Raw genomic sequence first — 24045 nt, forward strand, 5'->3', positions numbered from 1 at the left:
CTTGTGGTGCTTCTTCCTACATAACTTGATCATCTTGTGCTCCCCCTTGATCATACGCCTCTTCTTGATGAACCTGTTCATCGTCTTGAGTTGGAGGATGCACCATTGTTGAGGAAGAAGGTTGATCTTGCTCCTTTTGTTCCCGTGGCCTCACTTCTCCAATCGCCATGGTGCGTATTATGGCCGTTGGAACCTCTTCTTCTTCTACATCATCAAGATCAACAACTTGCTCTCTTGGAGAGCCATTAGTCTCATCAAATACAACGTCGCTAGAGACTTCAACCAAACCCGATGATTTGTTGAAGACTCTATACGCCTTTGTATTTGAGTCATAACCTAGCAAAAACCCTTCTACAGCTTTGGGAGCAAACTTAGAATTTCTGCCTTTCTTCACAAGAATATAACATTTGCTCCCAAATACACGAAAGTAAGACACATTGGGTTTGTTACCGGTTAGAAGCTCATACGAAGTCTTCTTGAGGAGGCGATGAAGGTAGACCCGGTTGATGGCATGGCAAGCCGTGTTCACGGCTTCCGACCAAAACCGCTCGGGGGTCTTGAACTCTCCAAGCATCGTCCTTGCCATGTCAATGAGCGTCCTGTTCTTCCTCTCTACCACACCGTTTTGCTATGGTGTGTAGGGAGCGGAGAATTTGTGCTTGATCCCTTCCTCCTCAAGGTACTCCTCCACTTGAAGGTTCTTGAACTCGGACCCGTTGTCGCTCCTTATCTTCTTCACCTTGAGCTCAAACTCATTTTGAGCTCTCCTTAGGAAGCGCTTGAGGGTCCCTTGGGTTTCAGACTTATCCTGCAAAAAGAATACCCAAGTGAAGCGGGAAAAATAATCAACTATAACAAGACCATACTTACTTCCTCCAATACTTAGATAGGCGACAGGTCCGAAGAGGTCCATATGAAGCAACTCCAAAGGTCTTGATGTGGTCATCGCATTTTTGGTATGATGAGAGTTTCCCACCTGTTTACCTGCTTGACAAGCTGCACAAGGTCTACCTTTTTCGAAAGTAACATTTGTTAGACCTATCACATGTTCTCCCTTTAGAAGTTTGTGAAGGTTCTTCATCCCCACATGTGCTAAGCGGCGATGCCATAGCCAGCCCATGCTAGTCTTAGCAATTAAGCATGCATCTAGACCGACCTCCTCTTTTGCAAAATCAACTAAATAGAGTTTACCGTCTAATACACCCTTAAAAGCTAATGAACCATCACTCCTTCTAAAGACAGACACATCTACATTTGTGAATAAGCAGTTATATCCCATATTACAAAGCTGACTCACAGACAACAAGTTATATCCAAGCGACTCAACTAAAAACACATTGGAAATGGAGTGCTCGGATGAAATAGCTATTTTTCCTAACCCTTTCACCTTGCCTTAATTCCCGTCACCGAATATGATTGAGTCTTGGGAATCTTTGTTTTTGACGTAGGAGGTGAACATCTTCTTCTCCCCCGTCATGTGGTTTGTGCATCCGCTGTCGATAATCCAGCTTGATCCCCCGGATGCATAAACCTGCAAGGCAAATTTAGGCTTGGGTCTTAGGTACCCAACTCTTGTTGGGTCCTACAAGGTTAGTGACAATATCCTTAGGGACCCAAATGCAAGTTTTATCTCCCTTGCATTTTGCCCCTAATTTCCTAGCAATCAACTTTCTATCCTTTCTACAAATTGCAAAGGCAGCATTGCAAGCATGATAAATTGTAGAAGGTTCATTGTTTACTTTCCTAGGAACATGAACAACATTTCTTCTAGGCATAACATTTTTTCTAGTCAAATTTCTATTATGCATAATAGAAGAACTTGAGGCAATCATTGCATTTGAATTGTAAGCATTACAACTCCTATCATAATGAACATTTTTAGAAAATTTCCTATCATGGTACATGAAAGCATGGTTCTTTTGACAACTATTAGTCATAGGGGCCTTCCCTTTCTCCTTGGCGGGAATAGGAGCCTTATGACTAGTTAAGTTCTTGGCTTCCCTCTTGAAGCCAAGCCCATCTTTAATTGAGGAGTGTCTACCAATAGTGTAGGCATCCCTTGCAAATTTTAGTTTGTCAAATTCATCCTTGCTAGTCTTAAGTTGGGCATTAAGACTAGCCACTTCACCATTTAGTTTTGTAATGGACACTAGATGTTCACTACACGCATCAACATTAAAATCTTTACACCTATTGCAAATCACAACATGTTCTACACAAGAGTTAGATCTATTTGCTACTTCTAACTTAGCATTCAAGTCATCATTAATACTCTTTAAGTTAGAAATAGACTCATGGCATGTATATAGTTCACAAGAAAGCATTTCATTCCTTTTAACTTCTAAAGCAAGAGATTTTTGTGCCTCTACAAATTTATCATGTTCTTCATACAAAATATCCTCTTGCTTTTCTAACAATCTATTCTTATCATTCAAAGCATCAATCAATTCATTGATCTTATCAATTTTATTTCTATCTAAGCCTTTGAATAAACTAGAATAGTCTATTTCATCATCATCACTAGACTCATCATCACTTGAAGAAGCATAAATAGTATTGTTTCGAGTACATACCTTCTTCTCCTTCGCCATAAGGCATGTGTGACGCTCGTTGGGGAAGAGGGATGATTTGTTGAAGGCCGATGCAGCGAGTCCTTCGTTGTCGGAGTCGGACGACGAGCAATCCGAGTCCCACTCCTTGCCAAGGTGTGCCTCGCCCTTAGCCTTCTTGTAAGCTTTCTTCTTTTCCCTCTTCTTATCTTGTTCCTGGTCACTATTATTATCGGGACAATTAGCGATAAAATGACCAATCTTACCACATTTGAAGCAGGAGCACTTCCCCTTTGTCTTGTTCTTGTTGGGGTGCTCCTTGCGACCCTTTAGCGCCGTTTTGAACCGCTTGATGATGAGGGACATTTCTTCCTCATTAAGCCCAACCGCCTCAACTTGCGCCACCTTGCTAGGTAGCGCCTCCTTGCTCCTTGTTGCTTTGAGAGCCATGGTTTGAGGCTCGTGGATTGGGCCATTCAATGCATCGTCGACGTATCTTGCCTCCTTGATCATCATCCGCCCGCTTACCAACTTCCCAAGTACTTCTTCGGGCGACATCTTGGTGTACCTAGGATTCTCACAAATATTGTTTACAAGATGTGGATCAAGGACAGTAAAAGACCTTAGCAGTAGGCGGACGACGTCGTGGTCCGTCCATCGTGTGCTTCCATAGCTCCTTATTTTGTTGATGAGGGTCTTGAGCCGGTTGTACGTTTGGGTTGGCTCCTCTCCCCTGATCATGGCAAATCTCCCATGTTCGCCCTCCACCAACTCCATCTTGGTGAGCATGGTGACGTCATTTCCCTCATGTGATATCTTGAGGGTGTCCCAGATCTGCTTGGCATTGTCCAAGCCGCTCACCTTATTGTATTCTTCCCTGCATAAAGATGCTAAAAGGACAGTAGTAGCTTGTGCATTTTTATGGATTTGTTCATTGATGAACATGGGACTATCCGTACTATCAAAATGCATTCCATTTTCTACTCTCCCATATACTTGGATGGAGAGAGAACAAGTGGCTACACATTTTGTGACTCCAAAATCCGTAGTCCTCTCCATCAAAGTGAGGGGGTTTACCGAGGGGAATGGAAAACAAATGAGTATTGGAACTTTGCGGAATACGAGAATAATCAAAGGAAAAATTTGAGTTAACCATCTTCTTTTTCTCGTAGTCGTTGTCGTCGTTCTTTTGGGAAGAAGAGGATTCGTCGCTGTCGTCGTAGTAGACGATCTCCTTGATGCGCCTCGTTTTCTTCTTCTTCCCGTCTTTTCTTTTGTGACTCGTGCCCGAGTCAGTAGGCTTGTCATCCTTTGGATCAATGACGAAGGACTCCTTCTCCTTATCATTGACCATCATCCCCTTGCCCTTAGGATCCATCTCTTCGGGCGATTAGTCCCTTACGTGAAGAGAACGACTTTGATACCAATTGAGAGCACCTAGAGGGGGGGTGAATAAGTGATCCTGTAAAAACTTGAAACTTAATCCCACAAAACTTGATTAGGTGTTAGCACAATAAAGCCAAGTGGCTAGAGAGGAGTTCTTGCAAAACACAATAACCACAAGGAGATTAACACAGATATGGCACAGTGGTTTATCTCGTGGTTCGGCCAAGTCCAACACTTGCCTACTCCACGTTGTGGCGTCCCAACGGACGAGGGTTGCACTCAACCCCTTTCAAGCGGTCCAAAGACCCACTTGAATACCACGGTGTTTTGCTTTCACTTTACTATATCCCGCTTGCGAGGAATCTCCACAACTTGGAGCCTCTCGCCCTTACAATTTGATGTTCACAAAGAAGCACAGAAGTAAGGATGGGATGAGCAACGCACACAAGACACAAAATCAGAGCACAACACGCACACAAGTCACAACTCGAGCTCACAACACAACCCAAAGAGTTTTCTACTCAAATGGAGCTCTAGTTGCTATCACAAAGAATCAAATGCGCGGAATTGGAGTCTTGGTGCTTAGGAATGCTTAGAGAATGCTTGATGTACTCCTCCATGCGCCTAGGGGTCCCTTTTATAGCCCCAAGGCAGCTAGGAGTCGTTGAGAGCATTCCAGGAAGGCAATTCTTGCCTTCTGTCGCCTGGTGCACCTGACAGTCCGGTGCACCGCCGGACACTGTCCGGTGCGGATTTCTTTCCTATTCTGGTGCAGCCGACCGTTGGAGATTCAGAGTCGTTGGCGCACCGGACACTGTCCGGTGCCCCCTTCTGACCGTTGGCTTTGCCACGCGTCGCGCGCGGATTACGCGGCCGACCGTTGGCCCGACCGACTGTTGGCTCACCGGACAGTCCGGTGCACCACCGGACAGTCTGGTGATTTATAGCCGTACGCCACCGACGAAACCCGAGAGCAGCCAGTTCGCCAGAGCCAGCCTGGCGCACCGGACATTGTCCGGTGCACCCAGACTGCACAGAGTCTTGGCTGCCCAGCCAAGTCTTTTCCAAATTGGTCTTTTCCTGTTTCTAGCACTTAGACACAATACATTAGTCTTAAAAACAGTGTACTAAGTCTTAGAAACATACCTTTACTCTTGATTTGCACTTTGTCCATTATTTGACATAGATTAACACATGACCACTTGTGTTGGCACTCAATCACCAAAATACTTAGAAATGACCCAAGGGCACATTTCCCTTTCACCATTCCTCTTGGAACCATGTGTTTTCAACTCAAATCAAACTTCCTTATTTTCTCTACCTATAGCGCTCATAGACTTTTGAGCTCCAATCTTAATGTCATCATGCAACACAGAGCCACAGTTGCAGCTGAAGCAATTAATCAAACACTTGGTGGGCGATGCAGGAACCACGTCCACCTCCTCGGGCACCTACAGGAGAGAGGAAGCCAGGGAAGAGATGTGAACCGGGCACAGCTCACAGGACGTGGTGGTGAGGTTGTCGAGGCAGCCACAGGCTCCGGCGAGCTGTTCATTGATGTCACAGTCTTCGAAGGCCATGTCATGTCGAGAGGCGGCACCACCTGGAATCCGCGCAGGTGTGGGGCGAACGGAGTCCCTGGATCTACCTGATGACGAGGGTCGGCGGAGTTTGCAACAGGGACGGTGCCGAAGTCAATGTGGATGAGCAGGTTGAGGTGCGCGAGCGCAACCGCAGAGTCGACGACGAATTGATCCGGGCAAGCGAGGTCGGACACGCAAACAGAACCGAGGCTCGACGACTAGGAGGTTGTGAGATAGTCTGCGTCACGCGTACCCGTAGAGGCCTCCCAGTAAATCCGATCCAAGAGATCCGCGTCGTCCGCCAAGAGATGTGCCTCGACGTCTGCGCGGAGGGCTGATGAGAATTCATCGCGGTGCTGATCGGAGTCCACCGCCTGAGACTCTAGAGCACCGGCATCGAGCTCGGCGAGGATAACCCATGTTTGGTGCTCCAGCGCTTGGATGAGTTGAGTATCGACTAGTGAAGGAGACACCATGGATGCTTTCGGTCGAGGAATGATTGCCTTTGATATCAATTGTTAGCAATACTCACCGATCACTAATGATGTGTTTGGTTTGAGGAATAAGCTAGTCCATCATCTTCTCACTCCTCACTATTTTTGTTTGGTTTGTGTAATGGAATGAGTTGATCCATCACCACCTCATTCCTCATAGTTAGTTAGTACTAATATGAGGAATGGGGTCATCCCACCAAATTTGAGAAATGAACCCATGATACATCACCTCAATTTGGATTTAGTGATTCTTTAAACCAAACACCCCCTAACAGAACAACATGAGTGGAGGAAGATATATAACAGGAGTGAAGGAAGATACATGAGAAGAGGAAGGGAAGGTCACAGGAAAGATGGAGTATCTTATTCAGTGAGAAAATAGTTATTCATGTTTTCGATAATCCCTGCCCCTTCCATCATACAGTGCATAAGTATTGCTTGCTTACAAGCTAGCAAACCAGACCTAGCTATTCTCGTGCACGTAGGCGGCCAATGGATCACTTTCTTCAATCCGGCCCATCCACACGAGCGTTCGGATGATGCATACGAGGCGGACGCGGCCCACCAACAGAAACATCAGCCACGACACCATCTTCCATTTCATCGGTCCTGAACATGAAGAAGCTGAACGCCGCCAAGAGCTTCAAGCGGATGCACTCGCTCGGCGGCTGCGTCTTGACTTCCACACATAGGACGCCGTCCACCCCCTTCCTCGAGCGCACGGAAGTAGAAAAACAGTTGGTTGGGAGTTACGTAGTTAGGGACGTATGTTTTCGGAGATGTATTGTACGCGTTGGGCCTACCAAAAATAGCTTATCTGTTGGAGCCTACTATTTCAACACATGGGAGGTATTTTAAAAATAGGTTTGTGAATGCCTCTACTCTGAGATGGTCTAACTAGGGCATGTTTGGATGACATGAGATAAAATAAAAGTGAGTCATTTTATAGAGGCTAAATATCCAAACAGACAAAGTTAAAGGTGACTTGAATAATAAAATGATATCATTTGTCACTTTTAGTTAGATCCCAAACGTACCCTTATAAAGCCAATCACCCACATTTCAAAATTAATTAAATATGTACTTCGTCTGTTTCAAAAAAAAAATAGAATTATGTCATGCTATTTCAAAAAAATAAAACTAACACAAGCCCATGTTTTAGTAAGCTATAAATTTTATTAACTATAGATAGAAAAAGTATCAACATTTTTTATTATATCAAAATAAATATTGTTAGATTAATTATGAAACATATTTTTATATTAAAGAATTTGGAACCATAAATATGAATACCATTTACCAGGAACCATAATTATGAAACATATTTTTGGACAGCCATATTGTGCCCAGAAGTTCATGAATTTCTCGAAAAACTAGGATAGTCCAAAGCTTAATGAGCTTCTTGGATTTAGCTTGTGCCCAAACGCTACCAACGCTGCGAAGACGGACGCATCTCACTTATCCGAAGCATCTGTGAAGACTGAAGAGAGTTTGGCATTATGCTTGAATGTAAATGACATGAAATATCATTATAACAAAATCGCGAAAGCTAATTTGTAAAACTGCTAATGTTATCTAGCATAAATCAAGCAACAGGCAAAGCGTACATAGAACAGCGGTTATGTAAGTCGATTTCTTAAGCAAAACCAAATTGGCATCAGAAGGGATGTCATGTATTCATATCACCGCGGGTTGGGCTACAAGTGCCCATGAACTGCTCATAGCCCTTGCGCAATAATCCCAGCATCACTTGCCATTGGAAAGGGGTGTGAATAAATCTTATATCTCAGGAAAAAATGCCAGGTAGAAACGGCAAATTAAATGCTTTTTTTGTAGAAAACTGAACAATCACAAGACTACAAAGCAAATGAAGTTTCCTCGCAAAAGGGTGCAGATCCAGGACCGAAAACTGCTGCCATCAGAAGGGATAATACATACATATGTTGTGATCTCATCGCATTCGGCAAACACAAGCCACGAATTGCTCAAAGCCCTTGCGCAATATTCCCAGCATCACTTGGCAGCAGGAAAAACACACACGTAGATTTGGGGCTACAAGGAAATGAACGAATGAAGCAGGCACGCCCAAAGACTGGGAGGAGAGACGAGGTACACGGGGACACGGCTGTGTCTGGCAAGAAGCAACAAATCTCCCATGGTTGCTGCCTTGCTGATTGGAGGCGGCGGCGGCGTTCCGGGCACAGCGGTAGGGTTAAGGGGGTGGCTTAACGACGACGCGTGCGCGAGTCATGGGCTAAATCGGGCTACCAAAGATGGGCTTGACATCGCAATGGGCTCACCGGGCGAAAAGGGTATGGCTGTTGAAGACCATTTTACCTTGCTCGATTAACGTCGTCGTTCGTTTTTCTGCTTGTTCTATAAATTTTTAGATACCATTCACCTTTACACCTAGCAGTTTTAATAGTAGTTTTATTTTTGTGGTGTCAGCTGATATGATTTAAAATAATTCAAAAGTTTAAAGAGGTAAAACAAACTATATTTAAATTATTAAAAACTAATAAAAAGTCAAAAAATATTCAGATATATTTTTACATGAAAAGATAATACAAGTTAAAATTTTAACACTTGATTGAATCTTAAAATTTCAAAGAACTTTATTGTAGTTCAAAATATTATGAAGGTTGTTCTCCTTTTTCTCTAAAATCAAGCTCTATGTTATAGTGTCTGGCTTAAAATTGTTTGCATCTTGATTGACTCATTTTTTGGGCTTATTATTTTAGTATCTCTCTTATCTATTATAATTAGTCGATATTCCAAACTACACAAAAACACAAGTAACACATCATCAGACCGTAGTGGGTACTAGTCTTCCACAATCCACACTAAATAATTTTTCAAACTATGTTAGTATGTGCGGCTACATGCACCCTGCTGCACACATGCATGCATGCATGCACCCTTTGTTTAATATATTTAGTTAAGCTTTACAAACTATTAAATTTAATTGAGTTTAAGTGTAATGAACTATGAAGCGTAAGGTGACATGAATATCCAGATGATAGCACACTTGTCATAATATTTGTATAGATATAATCAATGGGCGTGAATAAGATTTTTCAAGCTAGACGATATAACATAGATCATGCTTATAGAGGGGAAAAACTAAAACTACTTTATATTTTGAGCTAAAACATACCCTTCTGTTATAAATTAAAAATTTGTTTTAGTCTTTTATTGGATCCATATAATAATCAGTGTATGTGTTTTGTATGTGTCTAGATTCATTAGCATTTTTTGAATATAGACATAAATAGCAAGTGGTAAAACGAGCTCTATTGTGAGACAGAGTGAGTATTTTGTATTGGTTTTAAATATGAAAATAGGTTTTAGGATTTTAAATTTCATTATTTTTCTTCTAAAATTACATTTAAACAATTTTATTTTTTTTGTAGAGAAGTCATTTTAGTTTGTTTATCTTTTTAGCTTTTAGCTTCATTCCATTTATCTTGGGGTCACATGGGTAGAGCAACTCCAGTATTTCTCTGAAAACAAATTTTTAAACTCATATTTAGCAAGTTGCTAAATAACCATCGAGAGTACAAAATAGATTGGTCTCTAATAGTTCCTAATATTCAGTGACTAATTTAATTTTGAATTTAGTTTTGATAGACACGCTTTCGCTGGCTAGTGACGCCGTGACGGGGTCAAGAATAGAGGATTCGGGAGCGGAGGACAAGGCCGGTCGGAGTGACCTATGGGGGAAGGCTCGACAACATGACGTATGAGGCAACGATGGTCTCACGGTGGAGAAGAAGTTTGTGTCACGTGCGCCGGTCCTGGCTGTCTCGCTGCTAAGAAAAGGGAGAAAACGAGTTGGATTTGGCTACCTCGTCGCTCGGGAAAGAAAAAAAATGAGCACACACGTGTGAATAAATTGGTAGCAACTGCGTTTAGGGAGTTTCTATTCAGTTGTCAATCCAAGTAAATGACGTTGGATAGCAACTAACTAAATTTAGCAAATCTATTTAGAGAACTTTTGGAGAAACATTTTTGTTCATTTCATAAATTTAAGATTTAAGGAGTTGTTTAGAGAATAATTGAAGTTACTCTAAAATCGTCACTAAAACTGTTTAAGATGTACAATACTGATTTATGGATAGTTCTGAAACTCAAATCCGAGGAGGGATCCAAGGGGGATTTCCTAGGAAATCAGGAAGGAAAATCGGATGGCGGCGATAGTTAACGGGTCTAAATTAGTCTTTTTTTTTTCTTGAAAACGTAAGGGAGTCCTACTTGTCTGCTTCCCGAGTTCAGAGTTCAGACTCAGCACATCACCCTTCTCTAGTCTCAAATGGCGTGCTCACTCCCGCTCCACGCCCCCTTCTCCTCGTCGCCCCGCATCCTCTCCTACCGCCCCGCGCCCAGAACCCTCCCTCTGTTCCGCCGAGGGCTCAGGGTTCCGTACCACCGCTCCCCTTCCCCGCCTCGCGCGCTCCCGGACGTTGCTGCGGGGGCCGTGGCGGGCATCCGGGACGCGCTCGCCGACGCCTTCTTGACGTCGCCGCCGACGTGGCGGTCCGCCGCTGCCAGCAACCTCGCTGTCTTTGTCTCCGGATCGCCGTTGCTTCTCTCGGGACTGTCCGCCTCCGGCTTCGCCGCCGCCTATCTCTTGGGCACCCTGACGTGGCGCGCGTTCGGAGCCCAGGGTTTCCTCCTCGTTGTCGCATACTTCGTTGTGGTGAGTCGATCCGATCGGTTCTTATTACCCGGTATGGACTACTTTAGTTTAGATTTAATTGGATTGTGCTGTGGATTGGTAAATCCTCTGGAGGTCGATGTTACTGTCATTCCACAGCAGCTTATTAGTTGTCCTATTCACGTTTTTAGCTTGTAAGTGCTAGATTGAACCTAGCTACGAGGGCTTACTATAATCTGCACGTACAGTTTGCTTAAAAATATCTAGTTTTATTGTAGTTTCACCCCTTAGAATTAGAATAAAATCGTGTACGGCATGCGCTTGTGCATACTATTGGCAATGCTAATGACATAATATAGTTGTGATGTACCCAATTAGAGACCAGAGGAGTGCAGTCTTTTCCTCTTGGTTTTCTGGGTTGAGTTAAAATAAACAAGTTTTGTTTGGATACGGGTGTATTGGCTCTTAGTTGCTCATACTTAGCAACCACATCATAATTAATTGAAGTGCATCAGTAGTCCTTGAACTTGCCATGTAGTGTTATCTAGGCCAACACTTAAAATGCTCAATATCCAAATCTCTTTTATCCAAATGTACCTACTGATGTCGGGTGACATGTGGCCAATGTTTTCAAGTCGAGATGTCGAGTTGAGTCGTGCAACTACTGACTAGTAAACTAGTCAAGACTAGTACTGACTAGTCGAACATAAGTCGGTGATTATATTTTTATAACTTTCTATATATGCTAAGACTAAAAACATGCTGGAACACTAAAAAACACCACACCTTGTTTAGTATATTTTCATCCATCTCCATCTTCTACAATATATCATTAAATATTGAATATAGTCTTGTAGCAAGTCTTTTATTGTTCTCTCTGGTTTCGAAGAACTTGTTTGGATTCAAAAACAGTGTTGCTCTAGCTCTATAGTCTATATAGATTGGTATCCATCCGACTGTCCCACCTCTTATCAACAATAGAAATTACTTCTTCTATTATTCTTTCTTTGTGCTCCAAAACATTTTTTATGTTCTTTTTCCATGGTCCATGGTAGCCCACATTTCAGCCATTGTTGGTCTCTCATCACCATCAACTATCCTCAAGAATATTACAATAGGTTGTTGTTATGGGCCTTAAGCCCATTAGCTAGGTCATTATGGTTACGTTAGCCGCGGCCACTGTTCACGTGCGGTTACCGTAGCACGTGAACAGTGCCGGCCAGATAGGGTTTGTTATGTTGCTTAGCTATTAAGTTAGGGTTACCTCTCTATATAAGGAGGGGCAGGGTGTTAGTAGAGGGAGGAAGAACATATAGATCTGGTTTACTCCTAGGGCCTCTTATGGGAGGGCTGCAGTTCACAACAGTTGTGAAGCTCTCATGCAATCTTCTACTACTTGCCAAAATGCAACAGAGTGACAAACAAGACGTGCATTTCTTAGTTTAGTGTTCTTCATTTTGCTCTCACACCATTCATTATTAACAAAGAGAGCTTTCAATCCTTGTCTTTGTTTCCACATATTAGCCAATGTAAGGAAGGATGTTGCAAACAGAGTAGTTGCATGCCTCACAAGATCTCTATCATTTGTCTTTGTCCTCATCAAGTCATGAATCATTCCATATCCATAGATAAATAAGGTAAAAAACTTGTCCATTAGCATCCTACTTACTAGGGTTGAGATGGCTGGGTGGGCTCACATTTTTATACCTAAGCCCAAATAAGTCACCCGACTCAACTGTTGCGGCTAGTCGTGACTAGTCGACGAGTCGAGTGACTAGTAGAGAAAGTCGAGTCGTTCAGATCGACTATCACCTCTGCACCGACTTCTTGACTAGTCGTCGACTAGTCTCCCGACTTTAAAACCTTGCATGTGGCCACGCTGAGTTGCTGACTATGCTTTTCTTCCTCGAGCAACCAGATCTATGGGTAACTCGTCCAATGTATCTTCTCATCAGCCCATAAACCAACCTTCGTCCACTGTTTCTGTGTTCCGTCTTGCTTGCCTTCAAGCCATGGACTGCTGCTGAGCCATTGGCTAGGGCAACCATTTTATTGTTCCCATGTGACAGGGGAGGGTGGAGTGTCCGGCAAGCAAGTCTCACCGGTGTGGTCAGGGGTGGACCCATCCCAAATTCTGAGTGGAGGCCTACCATTTAAGTGGAGGTCTAAACATAGGTATATTAACTAATAATTCTTTGTATATACAGTATATAAGAAATGGGATCCACTAAAATAAGAAATTTGAGTGGGGGCCTGTGCCCCCGCTGGGCATAACGTGCGTCCGCCCCTGGGTGTGGTGGCGCGGAACATACACCTAAGTTTTGGAGAAGATTTGAAGATGGAGCTTAATCACGAATAAGATACTGTGCTTTGTGTGCCTTCCACTTGCATTGGCTCTGATAGATCTCATCTCACAGCTGGCTTTGTTGTTGGTACACAACAACGCCCTCCACCTTCGACCCTCTTTATCTCTGTCCCTCTGGCCTCTCTGTGTGCTGAATCTGCTGGGGCCTTGTGTGCTCAGGCTCAGGCTGCTCATACCGCCCTTGATGATTTGGGGGTGCTAGTTTCGGCTTCCACACCTCAACATTTCCAGAGACCCACCTGATCAAACTCACTGGCAGAGCTGCATTGAGGCCATCATGGGCTCTAGCTCCCCCCCCCCCTGGGTCTTGGACTAGTTTTGGAAGGATGAAACTCTTGTGCATCGTTGCATGCACGCCTATCCCTGCACTTCCACAGCGCACCACACATGCAATATATGCTTGCTAGTTGCTACATGAACTCTCATGTCCAAAGCACACTGCTATGCCCATGCATTTCCTTTCCCAGTTGTTTTGGCTTCAATTGAGTGTTTTTGATGCAACACTGCATTATGAAACTTTATTGTTGTGGGACTGTAAGTGCTTGCACCAGTACACTTAATTATAACGTCTCTAGCACACTCCAATAATAAGCATAAAAGCCATCAGGTTCACTATTCTTCAGTGTGCATATTGTCCATCTTCTTGTAAGACAATGACCACAACGCGCATGCGACACTAGCAACTGAATACCTAGCATGAGCTCATGTGCTCCCTGCCTTGTGCCTCCTCGCCACTGCGCTCATGTGGTGACTAGTGGGAGATTACAAATATGCAAATACTCGGTCGGTGGGGGAAAGACCACCCCCATGGTATTTCACTAAGAAGAGTTCAACCGGAGCCCGGCCGAGAAAAGCCACGAAAGTTGGTCCCCTCATACATGGGGATGTCACCCCCTATGGTTTGGGCCTTGACCCGTGCTTCGAGGCCCAACCCACATGACCAGCCCCTTACACGACGGCCTGCCCACCCATGCTAACCACCATGGGAACCAGCGAGTGACTTTTTTTAACCTCAGCCTAAAATTCCCTCCCACAGAGAGTCAAAACCTAGGACCCGAGGAGCGCTACTCAGACCACCTGACCGATTAGCCTGGACTTTCCCCTTCCCTGATTTGTTGGCACGCTCCAACACTGTCACCAGCACCAGTAACAGGAACAGAAAGAGGAAGATTGAACATTTGTGCACTGTCAGCATGCCAAAACAGGCAGGTACATTGTAACTAGGGAGCTTTGGTTCTTTGAACGAGATATTTTAAAAATTCAGCCGTTCAGGGTATATCTTTCTGCATTTAAATAGAAAAACTTGACCTGCAAGGGTAAAATAGCCCCCGAGCATTGAATTAAGAAGACCCCTAAACCCTTATCGCACCCATACACAGTGGCACCGTAGCCTATGTGAGAATGACCGCGACCAGAGCCGGGTCTTAGACCTGTGCTTTGTCGTGGGACATACGCTGAGATTTTTTTAACTCCAACTTTAAATTCGCTCCAACGGGGAGTTGAACTTAGGACATGAAGAGTGTTAATCAACTCAGCCAGAGACCCTTTCACTTGTCTGCGTTTTAATAGTATAGGGACTTAGGTGACACCGTCGGACAAGTTTGAGGAGTGTTCATGCATTTTATTCTTTTGATCATCTGTGCAGTCTATAGTTTTCTTTACATCATACTATTATATTTCATGGTTTTGGTTGCTTCTGTAGCTGACAAATCCAGGTAATTTGCTGTTTCTGATGTGTCATCTATCATTTTAATCCTTTTAGCTTTTAGGCTATCAGCCAGGTTGTTTATTTAGTATTTGATATGCAGGGCACAGCGGTTACTAAGTTGAGGATAAGACAGAAGGAAGCTCTGGGAGTAGCAGAAAAAAGAGGAGGAAGAAGAGGGCCTGGAAGTGTTATTGGTTCTAGCGCTGCCGGTTGTGTTTGTGCCCTACTATCGATATATCATGCTGGTGGTACAGCGTCCTCTGAGCTCTGGAGACTGGGTTTTGTTGCTAGTTTCTGTACTAAACTAAGTGATACAGTTTCAAGTGAAATAGGGAAGGCTTTTGGAAGAACAACGTAAGTTTAGATTTCGTAACACATCACTATATGCAGCCTTCATTAGATTTCATCATGTAAACTTCCATTCTTTTGTAGAATGCAAATCTATATGGAGTTATAATAGGTTCTCAATACTGAATACTTAAATCTTGGTTCTTCTGTAGAATAGGTACCTGGTGACAACATTAAAGGTTGTTCCTAGAGGTACAGAAGGTGCAATCAGTATTGAGGGTACTATTGCTGGAATTCTAGCGTCTGTGTTTCTTGCAGGTGCTGGTTATCTTCTTGGGCAGGTACATTTTTTTTGTTTGAAATTCAGCACCATCAGAAACATTCTTGGTCCTGTCTTTAGTATACCAGTGTTTCTACAGTATGATAGTAAATCTAGAAATTGCAATTTCTACATGGAAGCTACAGTGACTGGTGAATTTTATACTTCTTACCTGGACTTCAAAATTGGCTTCCCTCTTTTTGTAGGGCGCGTTAGGATTTGAAAAAAAAATCTTGAAAAGTATATTTGACCATTAGCTTATCTTACAATAAAAACATCAATTGCAACAAATTTGATTTCATATTAAAGATCTCTGAAATGAATCTCTTGGTGCAAGCTTTGTAATTACTAGACATGCATATAGTTTGACTAATTGTTGTCGGATTTTACGAAGACTGATGTTTTCAAATCCTAATACACCAAGAAGAAAAGGAGGGAGTCCATGGTTACTGAGAAAAGAATCCTGTGTTATGCTGCAGGTGGATGTATCACAAGTTGTGTTATGCGTTCTTGCTTCTCAGATTGCAAATTATGTTGAGAGCTATATTGGGGCCACTTTACAAGACAAGGAAGGTTTTGAATGGGTCAGTTTGCATTTTTACCTGACTAAATACTGTTGCTTCATCTACAGAGTTTCTTTGGACTTTTTTTTTTTCAATTGGTCCATTTCTTCATTCAGCATGTTTTGTTGGGTTGCTAACTGTTATGCTGCTTGCAACTTTGCATCACCAAATTGGCTTACATGAAGTTTTGTAGGAGTACCAGTGGTGTATTAATAGGGCCATCATCATTTATGTGTGCCATAAATACATCCGCTACCCTGTGGACAACTAACCATCTTATTCACCTCATGACCTCCTAGATCAATTTCAGCATAATCAGCTGAGGACATTCTCAGCATGTGGTTTAATACAACCAAGTCTATAATCCAGATCATTTTGGTATAACCCAATATTGATATGGTATAATCCAAAGGGCATTATATAATTTCATTTGCTGGTATTTGTATAGCTTTTATATGTTTAGTAACATTGGTGTATGCCTGCATCTTATTGGGAGTTAGAGAATATATTAGCTGCTAGTCTGCTACAGCACTTGGCGTCTGTTTTTAGGCATGTAAACTAATTATAAGGACGCATCATATATACATAGTGCATTTGTCAATATTGTTTCTGGTATCTATTGGCGGCTGAGCTTCTGTTGACAATGATCAACTTGAATCCATGACATCACTTAAGGTTTTCTTCTGGATGATTTTTTTTAGTTGCAGGAAGACCATTTATATTGAGCTTCACTGTTTCTTATTCTTAGTATACCACGCTTAGGCTTGTATACTTCGTGGATTTTTCTCTCTCTCTCTTGAAACTAATGGTGAATATTGTTCTATGCAGCTGAATAACGATATTGTCAATGTACTGAATATCTCTATTGGTGCCATATTGGCTGTTCTAACGCAGCAGCTGCTCGTCAGTTGGAGATCTTAATTTTTCCTTTTGACTTAGGTCTGCATCCACTATTCGAATTTTATTCTTGTAGTAGCTGCCATATTTTGCCCATCTGAAATGTAATCATAGATTCACATTTGGGCCCATCCTAACTTTCTCTAGGTTCCGGTCTTTGTTATGCCTACTGTGAAAATGCAAAACTGTCTTTCCTTCAGTTACATTGAGGAGTTCTCTAATTATGCTGTTAACTTAGGCAGATGTTGATTAGGATCTGTTTGATAGAGCTCTCAAAGTGTTTTTTGGGAGCTGAAAACAATTTTTTTTATTAAGAAGTGGGTGATTTTATGCTAATTACGTGAAGTAATTCCTGAAAATAAACTAGGAGATTAAGAGCTGCAAAAGGTACTTTCTTTAAAATCATTCCACACACAGAATTATTTTATGTATAGCCTAGAGATTCATTTTTATCCAAAGAACCACTTTCCAGAACATACTAGTTTTTTTCTATTTTTTTTTCTCTTGCGTGCGATTCTTAAGTTATGATACCAATCAATTTCTATTTCTAGGGAGGTTTTCTTGGTAAAAAAATCGATCACAAATTAAAACTGATGAGTGTCAGATGCCATGTAAAATAAAATAAAAGTAAACTTCAGTATCATGTGTACTTTAATATTACCTCCATTGACGGTGGCTAGTTCATTTTTGAACTAAAAATAGGTATTCATATAAGTGACAATGAGTTCTGAATTTTACATTATAAGATTTAATGGTACGATCGGATTCTATTTCTATTAATTTTTAAATTAAAATTTATTTAGAGTCATGTGAAGAAGTCATGTTAAGAATTATTTGGATTGTGGTTCATTACCAGCTCTATCTATTTATCGTTGAGCAAAGAGCCAAGCTGGCACTGTAGCAGGTGGTGATTGTCCGGTAATCTCGTAACAATAAACAGGGGCTTCCTTTATTTGAAGGCGTTTGATGGGACATGTGCGTCGCGAGGTGACGCGGTTGCAGGCACCTCTCCATCCTTCTGCCAAGCATCACATGGCGCGTGCTTTTGTAGAGAATCCGGCGCTGATCGGTCATCTCAGTGGCTCAGTCTGCAGTGCACCACCCAACACTATTGCCTTCGGTACCAGTAATGCCTGAGTCGAACAGCTTTTTTTTTGTCACGTCGGCTGGGACGTGCCGACGCACAGCCCACACCAGGGTTGGGATTTGGGCCTTTGAGGTGTTGGGCAAAGCCAGGGCTCGCGCCGACGTGCGGGTGCGGGGTCGTTCCACTGCCGCGGCGTGTGACACCTGAATCCTTTGGAGTCTTTTTTCATCAGTGTTCGGATTTCTGTCTTGCACTCTTGTTCACCGCCATCCTACTTCCACAGTTGGCAACGGAGCACGGGAGGCAACGGCCCCCCCCCCTTTTACACTTAACCATCCAGCGATCTCAGTGACAGTGTGTAGGAGTACGGCTGCGTCTCGATTTATAACATTCGCGCTTACCTAAATCTCTCTAAGAATAATGTTCATGTCTGCACTTCTAAATTGATTTATTATAAAAAAAATAAAAATTATAATCAACTTTATGATATTTATTTTTATTATAAAGTATTGGTGTTTTATTTATAATTGATTGTTCTTAAAATAGTAAAGCATAATATTATGTGCTAAAATTGTATTCTCATTCAGGGTGTAGCTAGCGCACGACCAGTCAAACTACGTACACTGTATTACTCGATCCTGCTACTATACAGCAAGAACCTCAAGCGTGCGGTTCCTTGTGAGTGACCCCTACTGGCTACTGCTACAGCGGAGGCAAGATCCTGGATGCGGACCTCCGTTTGTGGGATTACGGCGGGCGACACGAACGCACGGCGAGGCCTTGCCTGGACGGGCCCCGTGCCGGTGCCCCCCCCCCTGTTCTGCTTGTATCTGGCGCGCTTTCTCTCATGTCGCGTCAATCGAGTCGCTCACGCGAGTCACCTGTTTTCTTTACTGGAAGTGCAACCCCCTGTTTTACTGCAAGTGCAAGTGCAAAGGCTTCATGGCGAGACTCACTCTCCCCAGTCCCCAAAGCCCAGAACCCCAGAGCCGCACGCGCGAGCGCGAACACCATGCTGCCGGCGCTCATTGCCCTGCTGCTGTCCCTGCTCCCCGCGGTCGCCGACGCAGCGTCAATGGATCCAACAGAGAGGGAGACGCTGTTCCGCGTCATGGAGGCCGTGTCCTCCGACCGGGACTGGCGCGTCGAGAGCCCCGACCCCTGCGGCGGGCCGTGGCCGGGGCTGGAGTGCAAGCCGGCCGCCGACGCGGGCGCGGCGCGCATGCACGTCACGCGGCTGGACTTCGGCGTGGAGCCCAACCCGACGTGCAAGGACTCGGCGTCCTTCCCTCCCGAGGTCTTCACCCTGCCGCACGTCCAGTCCCTCTTCTTCGTCGACTGCTTCACCAACCCGGCCGCCACCACGGCGCTCGCCCTGCCGCCGCCCGCCAACCTCTCGGCCACCGGCCTGCAGCAGCTCAGCATCCGGGCCAACCCGGCGCTGTCCGGCGTGATGCCGCCGGCGCTGGCCAGCCTCCGGTCGCTCCAGGTGCTCACCATCTCCCAGAACGGCCTGGTCCGCGGCGAGATCCCGCCGGGCATCGGGGACCTCACGTCGCTGCTGCGCCTCGACCTCAGCTACAACTCGCTCTCGGGGCCGGTGCCAAGCCAGATCGGCCAGCTCAAGAGCCTTGTCGGCCTGGACCTCAGCTACAACTCGCTCTCCGGCGCCATCCCGAGCCGCCTCGGCGAGCTGCGCCAGCTGCAGAAGCTGGACCTCAGCTCCAACAACCTCACCGCCGGCATCCCGGACGCCGTCGCCAACCTCACGTCGCTCACCTTCCTGGCGCTCAGCAACAACGGCCTCACCGGCCGTTTTCCTCCGGGCATCTCCGGGCTGCGGAGCCTCCAGTACCTCATCATGGACAGCAACCCCATGGGCGTCCCGCTGCCTTCTGAGCTCGGCAGCCTCGCCCGCCTGCAGGAGCTCCGCCTGGCCGGCTCCGGCTACTCGGGCCCGATACCGGACGCGTTCGGCCAGCTGGCGAGCCTGACGACGCTCTCGCTGCAGGACAACAACCTGACGGGACCCATCCCCGCGGCGCTCAGCCGGCTGGGCAGGATGTACCACCTGAACCTCAGCAACAACGCGCTCGGCGGGGCCGTGCCGTTCGACCGCGCGTTCCTGCGCCGGCTCGGCGGGAACCTCGACCTGAGCGGCAACTCCGGGCTGTGCCTGGACGACCGGAGCGCCCTGCGGGGCATCGGCGCCTGCCGAGGCGGCGGCGACGGTGGCACTCCGATGTCGTCGTCGGCGCGCACTAGCTCGGGGAGCAGAGGTGTGAGGGGTTCGCTGGTCGGCGCTGCGTGCGTGGCCGTGTGCTGCCTTCTTGCCTTGAACGAGCACGCTCTGTATTGACTGGACAATTGTGCTCGTACTACCATTATTGTAGGTGTAGTTGTGCGCTGAAGTGAAATGAACCGCTCTATGCTCTCGAGATGAGCAACGAGCCGGTGCAGTTACAATTTTTAGCTGCTGCGTATGCTAGAGCAGAGAGCCCGAGCCGTTTGAAATTGTATCACATCACACACGACCATCAGCTTAGCTAGCTCGTGCTGCCAGTGAAGTTCCAAATTGTAGTGTAGAGCAACAATAATTTAAGGAGCCGACGCTTTGAAGGAGCTGAGCTGAGAAGCACCGCGCGCGACAAGTACTACACATCTAGGCTAGCGGTCTCTCTTGTTTCGTCTCTTGTTTTAAAGTCGAAACAGCGCTGTCTGATCATATATACGGATGGCAACTGCCACATTTTACCCGTGTGCCTGCCGATAAAAACCCTATAAGATGCGGGTTTGAGTGTGAGTTTGTATCCGTGGGTACGGGTACGAATTTGATTCTCAACCCAACGTATTTTTTCTCATATGTATGAAAATGTTGTACATGTGGCCGCAAACCCGCATACCCGCGTGTGTATATATAATATGACGACTTTCTCTGTGGCCTCATGGCCCTGTGCACACAGTCCCCTCGTCACGGCCTCAGTGCAAAACAGGAAGCGTCTGCCCAGTCCCCTCCTCACGACCTTTGGTAGCTAGCTAATGGGCCTTGGCCCTTGGCAACGGCAAACACATTTCCACCGTGCATCTCAATTTAGTGCCACCCCGAAAGCTTTGAGCGAACAACGCCAATCAAATGATATAAAAGAAGACTACAGACGTCAGGGAACTCGTAGAACTCTTGGCTAAGATCGGTACATGTTTTTATCAATTTAATAAATATTTATTATTATGTGTTATCAGTTTAATAAATATTTATTATATGACTGTGTCCGCAGGTGTACCCGCCGGTGCCATAAACCCGCGGGTAGCGGGTTTGGCTAACTTACGCTATCCGTCGCGAGTAGCGGGTGTGGGTACGGGTTTAATATTAATCTCGCAGGTACGGGTTCGTAATCTCTGTACCCGCGGGTTTTAAACTCGTTGCCATCCCTAATCGTATACTGTTAGCCAAAACACGGGGCATATCATTTTCATTGAAATCTATCCTTTATGGTGTTAATTTTTGTTTTATTTTATCTTCTCGGCTCACACAACATCCTCAGCGTCGACGCCTTAACTAACACCTATCAAGCCTTAACTAACATCCTTATGTGCTTTGACTCATGTTGGGGGCTTCTTCATCTGAAGGTCCTCAAAAATACTAACTTAACAATTATTTCTTAGCTTTGCTTCGAAGTGTTACATGTATAATATCGAAGGTAAGCACAAGCTTTGGACTAGTGACACGAGTACGTAGTGGATGAACAAGCTAAGGCCTAGAGAAGTCTGCAAGTCTGAATGAAGAAGCTAAGGCCCAGAGAAGTCTTCATGTCTTGTTTATCAAGACAACTAAAGTGATGGCATTGCCCTCAATGATTTACCTAGTTCAATGTATAGGCTTGCGGGTACAATTGTAATTTTGCTAAAGTTATACCCCGCGACTATAAATATAGGAACAATGTCATGCATTACACACGCTTTTTGGTCGGATAAAAGCAAATTGCTCTGTCTTCGAAGTTGTATTTCCTTCTCTCTTCTCTTGAAACTGTGCGGAGCCAAAGGTATATGTAATCTTTTGTTAAATAATAAAAAGGAGAAAGTAATATTGTCGGCGTTTCGAAACCGGGGGGTCCCTGGACCGACGAGTAAATTGTCGCCGCGTGCCCCAGCCCAGATGGGTCGGCGCGAGACGGAGCGCGAAGGGGGGAGGAAGCCGGAGGGAGACAGGTGTGAGAGGTGGAATCCCGCGGCCTTCGTGTTTGTCCCGCGCCCAGGTCGGGTGCGCTTGCAGTAGGGGGTTACAAGCGTCCACGCGGGAGGGAGCGAGCGGCCTCACGCGAGCGCCGTCCCGTCCTTCCCCGCGTGGCCAACCCTCTGTAAGAGGGCCATGGTCCTTCCTTTTATAGGTGCAAGGAGAGGATCCAGGTGTACAATGGGGGTGTAGCAGTGTGCTAACGTGTCTAGCGGAGGAGAGCTAGCGCCCTAAGTACATGCCATCGTGGCAGTCGGAGGGGTTTTGGCACCCAGTTCGTGTGGTGTCGTGGCCGTCGGAGGAGCGCTGGAGCCTGGCGAAAGGACAGCTGTCGGGGCTGTCGAGTCCTTGCTGACGTCCTCTTGCTTCCGTAAGGGGGCTGAGAGCCGCCGTCGTCATAGAGCGTGCGGGGCGCCATCATTACTTGTCTGGCGGAGCGAGCCAGATGGGACCGGTCTTGTTCCCCGTAGCCTGAGTCAGCTTGGGGCAGGGTAATGATGGCGCCTCCTGTCGACGTGGTTGGTCCGAGCCCTAGGTTGGGCGAGGTGGAGGCTCCTCCGAGGTCGAGGTCGAGTCAGTCTTCCGAGGCCGAGGTCGAGTCCGGGCCCCTGGGTCGGGCAAGGCGGAGACCGTCGGCCGAGGCCAGGGCTGAGTCCGAGCCCTGGGGTTGGACGAAGCGGAGTTCGTCGTCCTTCGGGGCTGAGCCCGAGTCCGAGCCCAGGGGTCGGGCGGAGCGGAGTTTGTCGTCTTCTGGGGCTGAGCCCAAGTCCGAGCCCTAGGGTCGGGCGGAGCGGAGTTCGTCGTCTTCCGGGGCTGAGCCCAAGTCCGAGCCCTGGGGTCGGGCGGAGCGGGGTTCGTCGTCTTCCGGGGCTGAGCCCAAGTCCGAGCCCTGGGGTCGGGCGGAGCGGAGTTCGTTGTCTTCCGGGGCTGAGCCCAAGTCTGAGCCCTGGGGTCGGGCGGAGCGGAGTTCGTTGTCTTCCGGGGCTGAGCCCAAGTCCGAGCCCTGGGGTCGGGTGGAGCGGAGTCCGTCGTCTTCCGGGGATGAGCCCGAGTCCGAGCCCTGGGGTCGGGCGGAGCGGAGTTTCCTATGGCGCCTGAGGCCGGACTTGGCTGCTGTCAGCCTCACTCTGCCGAGTGGCACAGCAGTCGGAGCGGCGCAGGCGGCGCTGTCCTCTTGTCAGACCGGTCAGTCGAGCGGTGAAGTGACTACGGTCACTTCGGCTCTGTCGACTGGGGGCGTGCGTCAGGATAAAGGTGTCAGGCCACCTTTGCATTAAATGCCCCTGCGATTAGGTCGGTTGACATGGCGAGTTGGCCAAGGTTGCTTCTCGGTGAAGACTGGGCCTCAGGTGAGCCGAGGGTATGCCCATTGCTGGAGGGGGTCTTCGGGTGAGACGTAGATCCTCCGGGGTCGGCTGCCCTTGCCCGAGGCTGGGCTCGGGTGAGGCGTGATCGCGTCCCTCGAATGGACCGATCCTTGACTTAGTCGCACCCATCAGGCCTTTGTAGCTTTGTGCTGATGGGGGTTACCAGCTGAGATTTAGGAGTCTTGAGGGTACCCCTAATTATGGTCCCCGACAGTAGCCCCCGAGCCTCAAAGGGAGTGTTAATACTCGCTTGGAGGCTTTTGTCGCACTTTTTTGCAAGGGGACCAGCCTTTCTCGGTTGCGTTTTGTTCCGGTGGGTGCGCTTGAGCGCACCCGCCGGGTGTAGCCCCCGAGGCCTCGGAGGAGTGGTTTGACTCCTTCGAGGTCTTAATGCATTTCACAACACTTCGGCTGGTCTGGTTGTTCCCTCATGCGAGCTGGCCGTAGCCCGGGTGCACGGTCGGGTCCCAACTTCTCGGGCTGGTATGTTGACGCTGTCAACGGTTTGGCCGGAGCCGGGTTCACGAGAGCAGCCCCCGAGCCTCTGCACA

At 46.4% G+C, this 24045-nt stretch overlaps 2 protein-coding genes and 1 long non-coding RNA gene across 3 annotated transcripts; 2 read left to right on the forward strand and 1 right to left on the reverse strand.

Annotated features, from left to right (window-relative positions):
- Positions 1–6352: 6352 nt before the first annotated feature.
- Positions 6353–8313, reverse strand: LOC103636251 (uncharacterized). Its single transcript, XR_557891.4, has 2 exons — positions 7951–8313; positions 6353–7492 (listed from the first exon to the last, which is right to left on the reverse strand). It is a non-coding gene; the product is annotated as an uncharacterized lncRNA (long non-coding RNA).
- A 1932-nt stretch (positions 8314–10245) lies between these two features.
- LOC100283913 (putative conserved membrane protein) lies at positions 10246–17142 on the forward strand. The gene is made up of 5 exons (NM_001156811.1): positions 10246–10711; positions 14843–15096; positions 15248–15371; positions 15829–15933; positions 16741–17142. Exons 1-5 carry the CDS (start codon positions 10325–10327, stop codon positions 16831–16833), a joined length of 963 nt encoding a protein of 320 aa, NP_001150283.1. The 5' UTR covers positions 10246–10324; the 3' UTR covers positions 16834–17142.
- A 1316-nt stretch (positions 17143–18458) lies between these two features.
- On the forward strand, positions 18459–20519 carry LOC100192730 (uncharacterized). Its single transcript, NM_001137930.2, has one exon. It carries the CDS (start codon positions 18744–18746, stop codon positions 20253–20255), a length of 1512 nt encoding a protein of 503 aa, NP_001131402.2. The 5' UTR covers positions 18459–18743; the 3' UTR covers positions 20256–20519.
- The last annotated feature ends 3526 nt before the right edge of the window (positions 20520–24045 follow it).

Source organism: Zea mays, chromosome 8, assembly GCF_902167145.1.
Source record: "Zea mays cultivar B73 chromosome 8, Zm-B73-REFERENCE-NAM-5.0, whole genome shotgun sequence".
NCBI classification, from domain to species: Eukaryota; Viridiplantae; Streptophyta; class Magnoliopsida; order Poales; family Poaceae; genus Zea; species Zea mays.